The sequence below is a fragment of the Pleurodeles waltl genome, chromosome 9 (assembly GCF_031143425.1).
Source record: "Pleurodeles waltl isolate 20211129_DDA chromosome 9, aPleWal1.hap1.20221129, whole genome shotgun sequence".
Classification (NCBI taxonomy): domain Eukaryota; kingdom Metazoa; phylum Chordata; class Amphibia; order Caudata; family Salamandridae; genus Pleurodeles; species Pleurodeles waltl.
In genome coordinates this window covers 792286442-792302089 of record NC_090448.1, presented here as the reverse complement: position 1 = coordinate 792302089, position 15648 = coordinate 792286442, and the positions used below count along the sequence as shown (strand labels likewise).

General features: G+C 44.3%; 1 protein-coding gene across 3 annotated transcripts in view; it reads left to right on the top strand.

The window, feature by feature from the left end:
* The window catches only part of LTBP3 (latent transforming growth factor beta binding protein 3), a 336564-nt gene that overhangs the window by 22668 nt on the left and 298248 nt on the right, over nucleotides 1-15648 (top strand). For all 3 annotated transcript variants that reach the window (XM_069208015.1, XM_069208017.1, XM_069208016.1), the window contains exons 2-3: nucleotides 11040-11327; nucleotides 12903-13138. In XM_069208015.1, the coding sequence (XP_069064116.1) occupies nucleotides 11040-11327; nucleotides 12903-13138 (524 nt within the window). The remainder of the gene's footprint in view (nucleotides 1-11039; nucleotides 11328-12902; nucleotides 13139-15648) is intronic.

The following is a 15648-nucleotide window of genomic DNA, read 5'->3' as shown; positions in this document are numbered from 1 at the left end:
GGTGTTTTTGTGTGTCATACATAGATTATTCGGTCTTGTCACAGAGATGGGCTAATTTATGAGGCACACGCCCTGTACTGTGATGAGGTATTACCTTGTCCTATGTCAGTACTAGTTTATTATGGTTTCTGTATGGAGTGTTGGACCTATGCTTTGAAGGGAATTTTGATATCTGGTGTGAGAACTGGTTTGAGACCGTCTTGTAAGGTATGCAAGTGAAGTGATGAATTAACATCATTCAATAATGCCCTAAACCTGGCCTGTGGTGTATTTGTGTGGACTGAATGCCATGTCTTATCATGGACAATATTCTATCCTTTGTTGCCTGGGCCAGCACAGGATGATGCCAGATTGCAAAACAAAAAATGGCCAAAAATAAAATGTAAATAGGGAAAGGCAAGCATTTTCTTTTATCTGGGGTTCTAAGGTCCTTGCAGCAGAGCAGATCCTATGTTAGAACTGTACTGAAGTAGTACTTAATAGACTGCAGGCTCTGTGCTGTGGGGGGATTATTCTATCATGTTGATGTGAGGGGCTTTTTTCATCGTGTTAGAGAGCTGGTCTTAGATGGTCCCTTATGTGGTTTCCCCTAAATCACTGGAATAGTTATAGACATCACAGAGACTCTGACCTAGATGACATCACATACATTAACCGTTACCCTGTTACCTCTGATGACACCTCAGGAGGCAACATTCACATAGTTGTTCACACAGATGAAAAACTGAATGCAGGTGAAAATCCCAAAATAGGTGTAAAATTAAATCATAACTTCAAAATGTATTGTGAAGTGCAGACATACATCACAATTATGTTATTTGTATGTCCCGTTGATTTCTTATAATTGTATATGGTTGTGTTTCCAGTTGTTTTAGACGTGACTCATACTGGATGGCATACCAAAACCTGAGACACCCTGTATACCCAAGAACAAGGGTAATTTAGAACATATGCAAAAGTGTTCTGCTAGGAATTACTTAAAGCAATATTTCTGTCAATGGGTCAATCTTAATACATAAAAAATGCATAAAGTAGAAAGAAAGACATGTATCATCATAATTAATGATGGTTCACATTTATTCAACAATCAAGCCAGAGCCACGCATTGTCAGGTTGGATGACTGGCAAGTTTACAGTGAGCCTTGATTCATCGTGCTGTTTGGAAAACAGAAATGTATACACACATTCATTGTGTCATTAAGATCCAGAATGGTCTGGTTAGGTTGCTATCAGTTCTCTGTCCTGATGAAGACCCCAGGTGATTCTTTGTAAGGGGGTTGAAATGTCAGCGTTCGACGAGTCTACTCGTATCTTTAATTGCAGGATTTCCACACTCAAATGCCCATATCTTTGGGTTTTTCATTGATGTATTCATGAATTCTGTGCGGTATGACCCAGTGAATAATAGGCATATTGGTTATACGCAGTACTTATTTTTTTAAATAAATACATAAAATAGGTGCAGAGGCTCAAGGTTTTTTCCTAGGAGTTCCCCAGTGGTTCTGTCAAATGTCGTAGTTGCAATATACCAAGACCGCCTAGTCTTGATTCCACCTCATACCTCTTTCTTCCACCACCCTATACTTCCATACACTTCCTGGCTCTTTATCTCACTCCTGCAGGTTTTTTTCCACCCCTACTTTCTCCCTCTGTCATTATTTATTTTCCTCATTTTGTCAACCTTGTCTGCCTATCTTTTGCTTTGGTTAAAAGTCTGATGATGAAAAATAAGTCCCCTGTCTCCAAAAATGAGTGTCACCTGCAACCACGGCACATATTAAGTGTTGGTTATAGGTAAATCCTAGGAGTCGCACTTGCCACCCCACCTGACCCCATTGACTCCAAAGCCAGCGCCTTAAGGTCATACTTATTCCATTTTATCCTTTGGCACAGTTGGTCAGTGCTTTCTCTTTAAAGTTCGACATCAGAGCTTTACAGAACATAGGTATAGGCAACGCACAGATGTCTCAGTTTAGTTGTTATGCTCTAAAGAGCACAATGTTTGCTTATGGAACACCTCGTTCTCCACACGGGGGTGGGATGAGGTGTCTGATGCATTGGGGTGACTCAGTGGCCCACCCTGCTTGGCACTGGGAGCCGCCTGAACTGAACACTCCCAGTCTGCCTGCCGTCTGAAGTCTCCGTGGTTTGAGGCAGGAATGTGTCATCTCGAGCTCGGGGTTGTGTATTTTTGCTCATGGTGCTTTCAGACATCCGGAAGTGTAAGATAGACACTGACACACCCTCTGTGTCTAAACATAATGCCCAAGAGGAGAGCGGACGGGGACTTTGGAGAGGGGAGTCTGGGAACCGTCGTCAGGTCTGCTTAGCCTCATAGCAGTTTACTGTTCTGGGTAATACGGAAACGCCGCCCAACATTCTCATCTGAAATACGTTGGGTGGATGGCATTTTGAATGGTCACTATTACACAAACTACTGAACCGTGTCTAACCAAAATGGTGTAAAAATGTTGATTTGTTCCCTCCACGTGTGCGACTTAGATGGTACAGGAACCTGGAGGGTGTGTTTGGGGGCTTTCTCAGGCCATGACTTTAACACCCGAAGAGCTCGAGGAGAATCAGTTTGGGGTGGGGGCGTTCTCAAGGTCCTATCTGTAAGCGCGCGAGCCCCCTAGAAGGGCAACATGAAGGCACTTCCAAATACAAACCCTATCTGTAAATAGTGAAATTAAGTAGAGAGCACTACTGCATGTTACGGGCTACAAATGACCCAACACATGTGTTAAGTGTGGAAACAGAGAATAGCGAAATCCAGGGGGGTTTCACGGGTCCGGTCCAAACACACCGCAACACAGGAGAGAGGAGCCTGACCCTCCAAGGTTAGGAGCCTGCCTACTCCAGCCCCAGTCTAAGAACGCAGGGTCCAGACGAGCGAGCAATCTGGTATATTCACACACTCTTCTTGACCCTAGTCCCCTCCCTCCAGTAACATTTAGCAATTATGTGTTTAGAGGAACAGGTGATGAAACCTGAATATAATCAACTCATCGACTGTCCGTAGCAATTACTGTTTTGTAACTGGACAGTTTTTGGTAATAATATAATACACTTCACACAAAAAAACAATGTTTCGTGTTCGTTTCATGATAAAAATGCTAATCGCTTACCGTAAAGTTCTGCACCACCAACCGTGGCGTTGAAGTGCACTTTTTGGCGGATGTGCACATGTGAATCAAAAAAGTTGTCTTCGCTTGAAGTGCAAGAGGGCAAGCGGGTGGCCTGCGCAAACCCGTTGCCCCATGCTGTGTACTTAAGGGGCGTGATGTGTGCTCTGGTAGCGGGAGCTAAAGGCGAATAACAGTTGAAAAGACTGATAGATTTAAGAGGGCTGACCCAGCGCCCCTCTATGCATGTACATATTGTTTATTTAGAAACTTTCTAGATTACACGAGTCTGGCTGAACGGCTAAAGCTGTCTCCGGGACAGCTTTAGAACAGGGTTTTTCCTCTTCGTATATTGTGCATCAGTAGGAACATAAACGAAAAATTATTTTGTGGAAAAACTCGTACCTTTTGTATGCTCCAAAATGATGATGATTTTCTCGAAATAAAACTGCCCCCATATATATATTCATGTGTCGATCTTTTTTTTAGTTTAATAAATCTTTATTAATATTAAGGAGCATACAAATAAAACAAATACATATCGCATAATATGGTTTCACAAGCCAGAAACAAGCATTTGCAGTCCAGTAGAGAGTGAGAGAAATTAGTCATTTGGTATTCAGCCATTGAAAAGTTTTTCCTCAATAAGGGTTTCAATGGTGTGTAGTTAGATATATCTTACAGAAATGAGAGAAGAGAAAGGAAAGGATTCTAGGTGAGAGAGACAGTATTTTTGTATTGGACGAGGAGCTGTCCAGAATGTTCAAATCACAGGCCTCTTGATTCTTTTTTTTTGGTTGGGGGGGGGTCAGTCTCTCGTTGTTGTACATCTGCCCTGTTTTCTGTGCTATGCATCGTTTTAGAAATATTTTGCAAATGTATTTCGAGTTGTCTTGCGGAATGTACATATTCATCAGTACGTCCAAATTGTTTACACGTTGTATGTATAAATTCGCATTTAAATTTTGCTTTAAAAACCAGGCAGCCACGTGATCATGAGATTTGACTTCGAGTCACATACTTACAAACGTTCCAGAACTCGTTAGGAAGTCTAGATTTCTTACTTTCCCTTTGCAATGCATTGCAATAAATGGTATTTGTAATGAATGCTATTTTTAAGAGTTTTGCAGAAATACATTTAATACAAATTAGAGAGTGTCTGATAAAAAATAGCCTGATTGGGATGCCTCGGAAAAACCAGGAGAGTACACTAAAACTGATGAGACCTGGCAGGTCCGCTAATCCTCGACGACCTCCCGGGCTTTGCCTTTTAACTCCTAGAGCCCTGAAGGCTTGCTCTCTGTGAATGTCTGTGCTGCGCAGAGGGTGACTGAGAGGTTATGTACACATCGAGGAATAGGTTGCCTCTGTTAGTTTCTGTGCATAGCGTGACTGAGGTTTTTTACTCGCCAAGCAATAGTTCGTGTGTGTTTCTGTTGTTTTGTGGTAGTGTGACCCTGTGGTTATGTTAAAATTGAGGGGTAAGAAATTGTATGTCCGTGCACTATGACTACCAAGTAATAGACTACTACTCAGTAATAATAAAAAAAAACAATCTTTGCTGCGAGGTTTAAGGCGCAGTATCAGATGCTGGCGCACAGAGACGCCAGCACCAGTCATCAGAGATTATCCATGATTGGTGAAGTCACAGTCGTGGCCTCAGGGGTTTGACACGCCTCAGTCCCCATATTAGTGATGCACTGCAGCGTCAAGTATAGAGAAACCCCCCAGTGGTTTACGCTTATGCCCTGCAGTTCCCAGGCAGACATCCCGACACCTCAATTTCCCCCATCTCACCATAGGAGCCTTATGACCCCACCCACCCTGTGGTAAAATGGGAGCGGGTGAGGTGCAAAAGCAAGACGTTAAAAACTTAAGTCTCAATGTGTATTACATTCACTGTGCAGACAGACGTCAGCTTCCAGTTTTCTGCTTCAGAACATGATGTGGGAAAGGGTCCATGTACCACCAACTGGGGAGCTGAAGTGGACTGGCAGAGGCAGCTGAAGCAAGCAAGTGAAATACATCTGTTAAAGGTGTGCATGTGTAGGGGTGAGAGCGAGAGTGTGTGTGTGTGTGTGTGTTTTGAGAGAGAGAAATTAAATGAGGCAGGGCAAATAAAAGTGTTCCAGTGAAAATGAGTGAGTCAGACCAAATGAGAATAAGTGAGACTGAGTGAATGAGAGTGCAAGTGAGTGAGAGTGAGTAAGCATGGATGCGCATGTGAGAGTAAGAATGAGCATGAGTGATAAAGTGAGCATAAATTAAAGTGTGTGTTACTTGTAAACTGGCACTGGCATCCTGGAGGTAATCCGCGTACAGGTTACTCACAGGAAACTGCTGGACCTGGCACATTGGAAGTGATTCTTGTGAAATCGGTTATTATGCCAAAATGCTGGCGCTGGCACACTAGGCGTTTTTCTTGGGATAAAGGATACCTTTGAGAAAATGCTGCAGCTTGCATATTAGATGTAATTCTTGATATTTTGGATATCTACGGCAATATGTTGGAACTGGCATATTGGGATTCATTCTTGGCATACGGGCAACCCATTTCAGAAGAGAGTATGAACATGGCATATGTGGCTGTTGGACTGCAACTATGAAAAAGTGGTTGACCTGATAGCCTGGAGATAATTTTTGAGATATGGGTTAGACCGGTGTACGGATAGCAACAAAAGCGAAGTTATGGCACTGGCATATTGCATGTAATTCTTGGCATAAGTGGGCACCTATTATAAAATGATGGCCCTGGCACAATGGAGCTAATTATTGACGTATGGAGGCCATTCACTGCACATTTTGAGAATAGATTGGCTCAACTCCTGAAGAGTATAAGGCTAAGTTTGTTTGGCAGACCAAGGGCTTTTGAGACAATTTGAGTGAACATTGTTTTTAATATTCACACTTAGATTCCGTTTTTAAAACATTTTCTCGTGGAGTAGAACCCTACTGACCCATGCCTAAAGAAGCTGGGCTTAATCACTTCACTTGCACGGGCATTGTATTAGGCCACATCACTCTCAAAGATCAGCCACTACCACTGGATTTTGTGCATATCTAGAGACGGGGGAGGATGGGGGGAGAAAGAGAGGAAAAGTATATTGTACCCCTCAGCCGCTATTCATATGCAGGGAGATAGGAGAGAGAGTGTGTATACTGTGTCTCTCAGATCATGTGCATACAGAGAGGGGTACATAAAGGCAAGTTGAGAGAAACAGAGAGAGAGAGGGTGAGAGAGAGCACACAGCGACTTTTATGCTGTTACTGCCATACTTAGGGAAGATCACCTCTTCAATCCTACCTCGTCTTAGTCCCTACTCAATGAGGATAAATTAAAGCCATAAAATTGTGACTTGATATCCAACAATAGAGTAAGGCAACACATCTCTTTTTTAATGGAAAGCTACAGAACTACAGGAGAAATTAATTGAAAAGAGCATCTTCTACAATTATAGAACCACAATTCACAGACATCTGATTCATAAAATCCAAACAGTAGTGTGTTTCAAATGTTGAAGGAGCTGCCTACGTACCTGCTTGACTTATAGCTTGAATGGACGATTATGCTTCTGCCGAAGTGGCAACCGTTCCACTGGTAACGCACTTTCAATAGACTGTGATAAAATGGCCCCTGATATCCATACACAAGAGAGATTATTTATTTAGTCCACCGACTCAAAGAAGTAGAAGATATAAAGACTTGCTTGAGACTGTCAAAACTGACAAAAATATTCTTATTTAGGCTGTAGTTTGCTAAATGAGGAAGATAGCTTTTGACAGGTTACATGTAAGAGCGACCATGACTCTTCCTCGACCAAAGAAGGAATAGGAAAAAAAGGGAGAATAATCTCTTGGTCCTGGTGGAAAGAAGAAGATATCATAGGACAAAACTGTGGTCATGAATGTAACAACCTGTCAGGAAGCATGTGCAGATAGGGAGCGCTAGTGGACAAAGAACCTAACTCTTGTCCTTATGCTTATAACCAGTGATAATACTACCAAAAGAAAAAAAACATTGAAGGACAAAAACTTCAAAAATCTCCTCTAAGGGTTCATACAGTCAAAGTAGGCTGTAGGGTCTCAAGAACTAAAGACAAAAGAAGGAGCAGCCATTTTGTGATGTGGGTGGCATACAGAAAACCCTTTCAGAAGTCGATTACTCAAATGCTCAATGACAGAGAGACCCAACTCTCCAAGGACTTCTTCCAGGGGTCTCCAACATTTTCTGTAGTGAGAGCAACTTCTGATTAGTAAAAATCATAGTGAGCTACTGAAGGCTAAACAACTTGTGCATTAATACCGTACACCTCCACGGCTAACTTCATTCACTTTAAGCCTGAGGTCCATAGAGACAGTTACTATGGTTTGAACAAAATACCTTGACTATGACAGGGCTGACACGTCTGTCAGTGAGAGCGTGGTCTTTGAGGAATCCTCGAAAATGTGTGCATATGAATGGGATATATGTGTATGGGTGACTGAGAGCCTGTTTTGCATGTACTTCTGAGACAGGGCATTTCTTTCACCATATGTGGCACAGTTAAATGTATAACACAAACATAAAACCATTTTTAAATGGGAGAAATTAAAAGTGAAGGAACATGTTCTGCAAAAATGTTAAAAATATGGAACATTTTCTGCACTTTATATGTCTCCCATTAAAAAAAATATATATTTTTGCAGTTATACAATGGCACAGCGTATACTGGCCTCTGGGAGCAAGTGGCCTTCTGTTTGCAAATGTGACACTTTCAAATGGCAGAAAATTAAAACGAAGAGTTAACTTAATCAATAAAGTAACTTTTCATTTTCTCCCATTTAACAGCATTCAGAAACATCATTTTGTTCTCACCCTCCCATTGAGTTGACAAGGACGTTTATTTAAGAGTTATACATCCCAGTGTTTCACCTCTGTTCCCCATATGCAGCCTGGGTCCTAAATCTGACTGAGCGCTGCTCATTATCAGGCCCTGCTATCTGCAACCTGATGATAGTAATGCAAAATAAACACAGTATTCCCTTAACTTTAAAAGACAATTCAACCCTGTGCTTATTTAAAAATAAACCCAGGGCCAGAAGCTACTTTGAACTTGTTTGGGGGCTACTGGTAGCTCATGATATGCTAGTTGGGGACACCTGACCTCTTGGTACCCTGATTGCTGCCCGCTTCACCAAGAGGATGGATACTGAAAATCCAAGGTTAAAAACATTGCAGGACCCTTTTGAAAGTGGCTTCTCTCCCAGAAGGCACCCCAATCTTAACATACACCTCGTCCCTTGCTATACTTACCAGGTCCTGGGTACCTTCTCGCAGTGACACCATACTATGAACTATCATTCCTTGTGCCTGGGCCCTACCCTCTCAAGGAAAATAATTCCAGGTCGTGCTCAGCCTCTACTGCACAGACCCCCCTCTACACCATACTTACCTTGGGGCCATGCACTTAATACCAAAAAAGAAGTATAACCCAAAAAGTAGATAAGAATGTATGTTTGAGGCACCGACTGAAAGATTAGAACCCCCCTGTAAAATATACCGGAGGCAGGCACAGTTTTCTTACCTTGATGGGAGACCAGGTAGATGTAGATCATGACAACTTGAAAAAAGCTTGAAGAAAAGACTTTACCTTGAGCGGCAGCAACTAGCTTAGCGGCTCTCTCAGTACCATCAAGAAAGGCTCAGGACACAGCAAATCTCAGAATAAGACACAACAGATTGCATGCTGGGTACATTAGCTGTACCTGAATCCTATGTCATTGTCTTTGTGTCTTACATATTCATTGTTGAAATACAGGCCCTCTGTGTGAGCCCTTGCAACCCTACATTTCCTTTCTCTACTTTATCATTTTTACTTTTTCTACGATTCCTGTCTTCTTTCTGATTTGTTTCAGGCAACCATCTCTTTGACACAGCACTCCCATTCTCTGCTTCTCTATTTATATTATATCCTAAATTGTCTCCTGCGGCATCTCGAGGACTTTCTTCGCTCTCCAATAAATGTGCTCTGTCGCTAAGGCAAGCCCTGCCACAACTAAATTATACATAATTATAGTACTATTTTCACTCTCTAAAGTAGTAATTTAAGATGCTTCATACCCCACGGCATCAGGACCTGTTGTGTGCCACAGAACTTTCTGATGTTTTCTTGATTTGCAAGTGAGGGCAAACCTGAAGTTTTACCTAATTTTTAGAGCATTTTTTTCTCTAAATATCTGGGAGAAGAGCCAGCTATAGGTCAGAGTGTTTTCTGGCATTGCCATGATGACCTCACACACTGTAACTTAGGCAGTGGTGCTTCTAAGCACTCTTTTCACAGCATTTGCCTTGCTAGAGCGTTCACACTGGGCATCCGTGGCCCAAACTTTGCTCACTGTGATCATTGCCGTCTGGACAGTGAGAGCATGTTTTCTTAGACCCCAATACACTTTTTTAACTTACATGATGGCAACTGAGCATTTTTACTCCTGTAACAAACACATTTGTTGCTAAAGTTACGAAATAATTAGCCATGTAAAGGTCAACAGAAGTTTAAAAAGAATTTGGATAGCACCCACATCTTTTTAATTTTATAGCTAAATATTTGTATTTTAAATCAAGAAAGTCAATTACATTACTTCCAAAAGTTTGTAGCTCAATCTAATCTGACACGCTAAAATAGTTGTTTGTATTGCAAGAAAGACACAACCAAGTGATTTGGTTATTTGCCGTTTGTTACTTACTGTGATGTTAGGGACAACTGAACATGGAGTACTCTGACAACAGAATACACTTATTTGCCATATCCCAATCAGTTAGTTAAGAGCATGTATCACCAGCAGATTGTCTTGTATCTGTCTATTTAATTTTCATTTGCATAGCCATATTCCGAAAATGAAATTAGATTTATGTGTCACCTTTTGATGGAATAGCCTATGCTTTTCTGGATTGGATCCTTTTTTCAGTAGTTAAGTAAAGAAAGCATTCCGCATTTTTCAAAGAAGGGCTGTTTCATTAGTCGTGTATTGCAACTACATTTATATCTTAAATTAAATAAATAAATTTGTCATTAACAGAATGAAATTTCACACTTTGAGACAACACACCTGAGAATTTCTGGAGGTGGGAAACATGGATGATTATAGGAGACCTAAACTTGGTTATAGTTTTAAAAAAATGTGTGGCTTGACGAAAGTTTGCGCTCAGAAAAAGTTGACGTGTTTACTTTCTGTGGAAGAAAGAGTGGCCCAGTCCTCAAATGCCTGGCCGTCAAGTGGGCGAAACACAAATTTAACTGACTTGAAAAATATAAATAAGGAAAGAAAAACTAAAAACATAAAAGAAAGTCTGCTTTTGATGTTTTTATTTTAAATGTATAGCTCTGTTTGATAGAGGAGTGTGGATACCTTTGTCAGATTAATTATTGATAAAATATTAAAATCACCTCAAGTTGTAAATTACTAGAAATAATAATGTACAGACTGCCAGTTTCTGGTGCTCCTATACAGTTTAATAGAAAGCTGTGCTTCAGTCATGTTTGTTTATTATGAAGCCCGAATCTAAAAAGGGACGGAGAAAGTGGATCAGAGGTGTTTTTAGCATGTAAGCAAGGGTCTTCTAAAGCATGGCACTAAACACGTCTGCCAGGGTTACTTAACTTTAGGCCCTCTTTGGCCTGAAAAACCTCGTCCACGGAGATAGGGAATTCCAGATTCAACCTCGATTTAGATCAGATTGTTGGGATCGAAATGTTGTACAGGTAATTCTTTTACTTAATGTCATTCTTACAAACTGCTGATTATAGGGACTTTTACAATAACTACAGCAAACTAAAAATAAAGCAACATTTTATTTAAAAATTGTCCTCTCAAAAATCAATGTGGCGAAGATAATTTTACATTGGCATTCATTATTTCTCCCAATTCCATTTACAGTGGTGTGTCCCCTCCCCTGCATGAACGGCGGGCAGTGCACCTCTCGTAACCACTGCCAGTGCCCGCCGGAGTTCACAGGACGGTTCTGCCAGTTCCCAGCTACGCGCCATGGATACCATACACTCCAGTCCGAGAGCAGCAACAGCGAGACTGTGTCCAGCAAACACGCCATCTATGCAGTCCAGGTCATCTCGGATACCCATGGCAATGGGGAGCAGACGTCCAGCAAGACCTCCGCTAGAGCCAGCATCACGGTGCCCTTGGGAAAGGGCGAACACTCTGCAGAAGGTTCATTGTTTTTAAGTCTGTAATATAGTCAATCACTCTGAATAGCAGCCTCAGCTCAGAAAGTGTCTTCCCTCGTCTAGAGTGGGGTCACAGTCTGAGGAGGTACTCAGTCACTTAGTCATCAAAAAAAGTAAATCGAGATGCTTAAACAATCTGTGCCTGTGGCAGTTCCTCTGGGTACATTCCTGTGGAGCAAATCAGGACCGATTTTGATAGGTCATGTTAAGCTAAAGGACAAAAGAATGGAATGAGTCCAAGTAATTCACCATGGTTCTGATTGATTCAAATGTTTCCAGTTTACTATGTTTGTGTCTGAGTGGCTCTTTCAAGAAAAGACAAAAGTGGTAGATGAAATGCTTACAAGTCTCAGCCACTGGCAATAGCATTTGGATACATTCCAGTCCATTGGTTTTTGTCCACTATGCTACTGCTGAGAAACTCTATCATTATTCAAATCAGATTTGGACTAGCTTCACTACAAGGGGACCACAAACAAGCACAGAGTGGTTTTGGCCTAGTTGGGATTTGCCAATGAGTTGCAGCTTAAATCCAGTGTTCTAGGTGTGAAAGTGTATGTCCATACATGGGTCCAGTGCTCACTGTAAAAGGACTTAAGCTGCAACCCACTGATGAAGTCCAACTAGGTTAAAGACAGGCTGATGGATGCATGTGTTCTCCTCTAGAGAGGGCCTGGTCATGCGGTATGGACTGGACTATATTGGAGCAGAATCAGGTTATTTTTGCATATGCTTGTCCCCTGTCTTGCGTGGGATAGTGGACAAATAACAATGGTGTGGAATGTAGACCCGATTACAGACCTGTGGCTCAGAAGCCATCCATTACTTTGTTTTTCTACATGAATGGCATCCATCCTGTGACCATCTTCCTGAGTAGTGTCTTAGAGCCTGATTACGACTTTGGCGGTCTGAATGTTGGACCGCCAAAGCCACAGGGATGAGTCCACCGTCAAGCCTGCAGCCTCACTCCCCTTCGTATTAGGATGTTTCTACCGGGCTGACTGGTGGACACAATATATTATGACATTTCCGCTGGTCAGCCCAGTGTAAACAGTGCAGTGGCATAGGCTTCAGCTCCCTTAGGGAGCTGAGGCCAAAGCCGTTGCACACCAGCACCCTCGGAATGCGCACTGTCTACATAGCAGACAGTGCGCATTCTGAGGGTGCTGGCTGGGGGGGCCTGAACTGGCTTTCCACCAGACTTTCAATGGTGGTTACACTGCCATGAAAAGGCTTGTGGAAAGTGGAATTGTGATCAGCACTATGGTTCTGAACTCAGCACCACCGTGGCTGACCACTACTCTGACCTCCGCCAACCTGTCAGGATCCCTGATGCTGCCGGGGTGGCGGTCTCCTGGCGGTCATAATCTGGCAGATGGACCACCAGGAGTGGGGCGGTCCGACCGCCACTGCGAGTATGGCAGTCCTCAAACCTCCAAACTCATAATCGGGCTTAAGTCAGAACAGAGACTCCCTCACTCTAGAGCTGTCACTTCATCTGGAGATTGTCCCCCTTGGTTTGTGTTTCTGATTCTGTTTACTTTTTGCTCTCCTCTAGTGCAGGCCCATCCGCCATTACTGAATGTCCGTGTTCACCACCCTCCTGATGCTTCGGTGCGTGTGCACCGCATTGACAGCATGAGCGCTGAGGCCACTGGTCAAGGGTCTCAACATCTCATCCAGCACCCTGCACAGAGTTCGACTGGGCAAAGCGCCCCAAACCTGCACGTCAGCCGGCCACAGACCCAGAAACCATTGGGGCGCTGCTTCCAAGAAACCCTACCCAAGCAATCCGTGAGTTTTGTACCTTATTTACTGTATGTGCCATCACACAGAAAAGATACAGAAAAGGGGCGGAGGTAGGGAAAACATCACAGTCACACTCACAAAACCATTACAGCAGAGGCAGCAGTTCAAGTTCCACTTATGCAAAGAAGAGATATAGCACACACAGTAGCAGCATTATAAGTTTCTCTCACACCTTTGGGGAGCTGTAACGAAAACCTATCCTTCACACAACACAGCTGCATCTGTGCACGCATAACATATACACACTCACACTGACACGCACATGCGTATGCCATTTATATTGTGGATCTTCTTGAAGGAAGAGCATGGGGCAAAATGATGCAGTTAGTGCCATTCAAATGTAGTAGAAATGCAAAGAGAACTCAAAATAAAAATTATTTAAAAGAATATACCATGCTGATCGCGAGTCCACTTTCCGCCAGCCTTTCCATGGCGTGGGTAGTGCACATGCCTCCTGCTTGCACCCTAGGAATTTCACTATCTGCTCTGCAGATAGTGTGTATTCCAAGAGTGCTGCTGTGAGATGGCATTGGCCTCGGCTCCCTTAAGGAAGCTTAAGGAAGCTGAGGCCAGTGGTGTGGCACTGTTTCCCGGGCTGACTGGCGGAAATGTCGCAATACGGTGTTTCCGCCGGTCAGCCCGTTGGAAACATTGTAATATGAGGGTGGTAAGGCTTCTGGTATAAGCCTCAGCCCGTGGGTTTTGCGGTCCAACGGTCGAACCGCCAAACTCGCAATGAACCCCATAGTCTGTAAAGTAGAAATTCCCTATGGGTCGTTTTCGAGTTCAGGAGTAAAATCAAGAAAAGCAATTGGCTTCAATCCCAAAGGGAAAAAAAGGTGATCATTCTAAATATCAGTTTCTGATGGATACAACTACCTGTGGATTCCTCACCTGATGAATACTCCCATGGCGCCAGCATTCGACGGAAATCTTCTTACTAGTCTCTGCACGTCGACGAGGACGTCACTCTAGCCCACGCGACGCCGTCTGACGTCATACAGGCAATAAGAGGTCCTCGCCGACGTGCCGATGACAGTTCCCTTTTTTCCGTGCATTCGAAACGGTTATCTTCGAGGGAGCTACTGTTACCTTCGTGGTTACAGTGTATTGTCTGCTGCGTAGTCTTCTCTGCGGTAATAATGTCTCAGAGGAAGTCGGGTTTCAAGCCCTGTCGAGAGTGTGGGGGCAAGATGTCAGTTACAGATCCTCACTCTGACTGTCTATGGTGTTTGAGCTCCGACCACGACGTCTCGACTTGCGATTCATGTCAACACATGAATCCGAAGGCCCTCAAAGAGCGTGAGGCCAAGTTATTCATGGCAAAGTCAAAGAAGAAGGAGAAACATCATAAGAAGTCTTCTTCGCCAAGGTCTCACCGGCGTCATCGAGACTCCCGGCGCCGTAGAGACTCACGACGTCATTCCAGCAAGGAGTCTCGTTCGAGGTCACCTTCGGCTCGGCGTCGGAGGACTTGGGAGGTCAGCCCCACGGTCACGCCGCATCCATCGACGCCGTTGCCCTCTCCGGCGTCACCGACTTCGCCTGGTCAGGCGTCAGTGATTGAGGTGGTGCAGCCTCTTGTGTTTTCTCCGGCGTCGCAGACGTCGAGGCCGGCGTCGGGGTCGCCCTCGATCCAGGCACCCCAGTATCCGGGTTTTCCCACTCCTGGAGCCGATAGTACCGCGTTTCTTAATGCGATGTATACCATCTTTCAGCAGATGGCTCCAGGAGCTGCTCCGGCTGGTCCTTCGGGGCCCTTGGCCTTTTCGTTGGGTGATCCTGCGCCTCTTCGACCGGCACCCTTTATGCCCTTTCTCCCTTTTGGGAATGTGGGCTCGGCGCCGGTGCCGGCGTCGGTGGCCGCTCCGGTGGCTTCGGATGTTTCGGCCCTGGAGGTTGCCCTTCCGTCGAAGTCAGGATTTTGCCCTGTGACTCCGGTTGGTCCATCGGCTCCAAGACCTCGTCCTCCGGCTCCTACCTCGGCGCCGAAGCTGCCTGTGGCGCCGGACGCGGCGTCAGATGCTTCTGGAGATCGGCGCCGTTCTTCGACGTCGGCGGAGGCCATGTCGACTCCGCGTATCGAGGAGAGACTTCATTCGAGGAGGCGTGCTCTCCGTCTTTTAGAAGAGCGGGAGTACCAGCGAGTCTTAGAGGAGGGAGAGATTGAGGACTCTGGAGACGGACTACATGGTCTGGATACAGCCAGTGGGCTGGACACTTCCCCTGAGTGGGACCTTTCATCTCCAGGGGAATATACGGAGGAGGCTGCTTCCTTTCATGCTGTGGTGAGGAAGGCAGCGAGCTTTTTGGACCTGCCTTTGCCGGTGGCAGAGGCGAAGCAGAATTTGCTGACAGAGGTATTGCATCCGGCCTCTACTGCAGCTGAGCCTCTCTTGCCATTTAATGAGGCTTTGCTGGATCCGGTGTTGGAGGTGTGGAAGAAGCCGGTGTCTTCCTCGGCCGTTCATAGGGCTGTGGCCAGGAGGTATCGA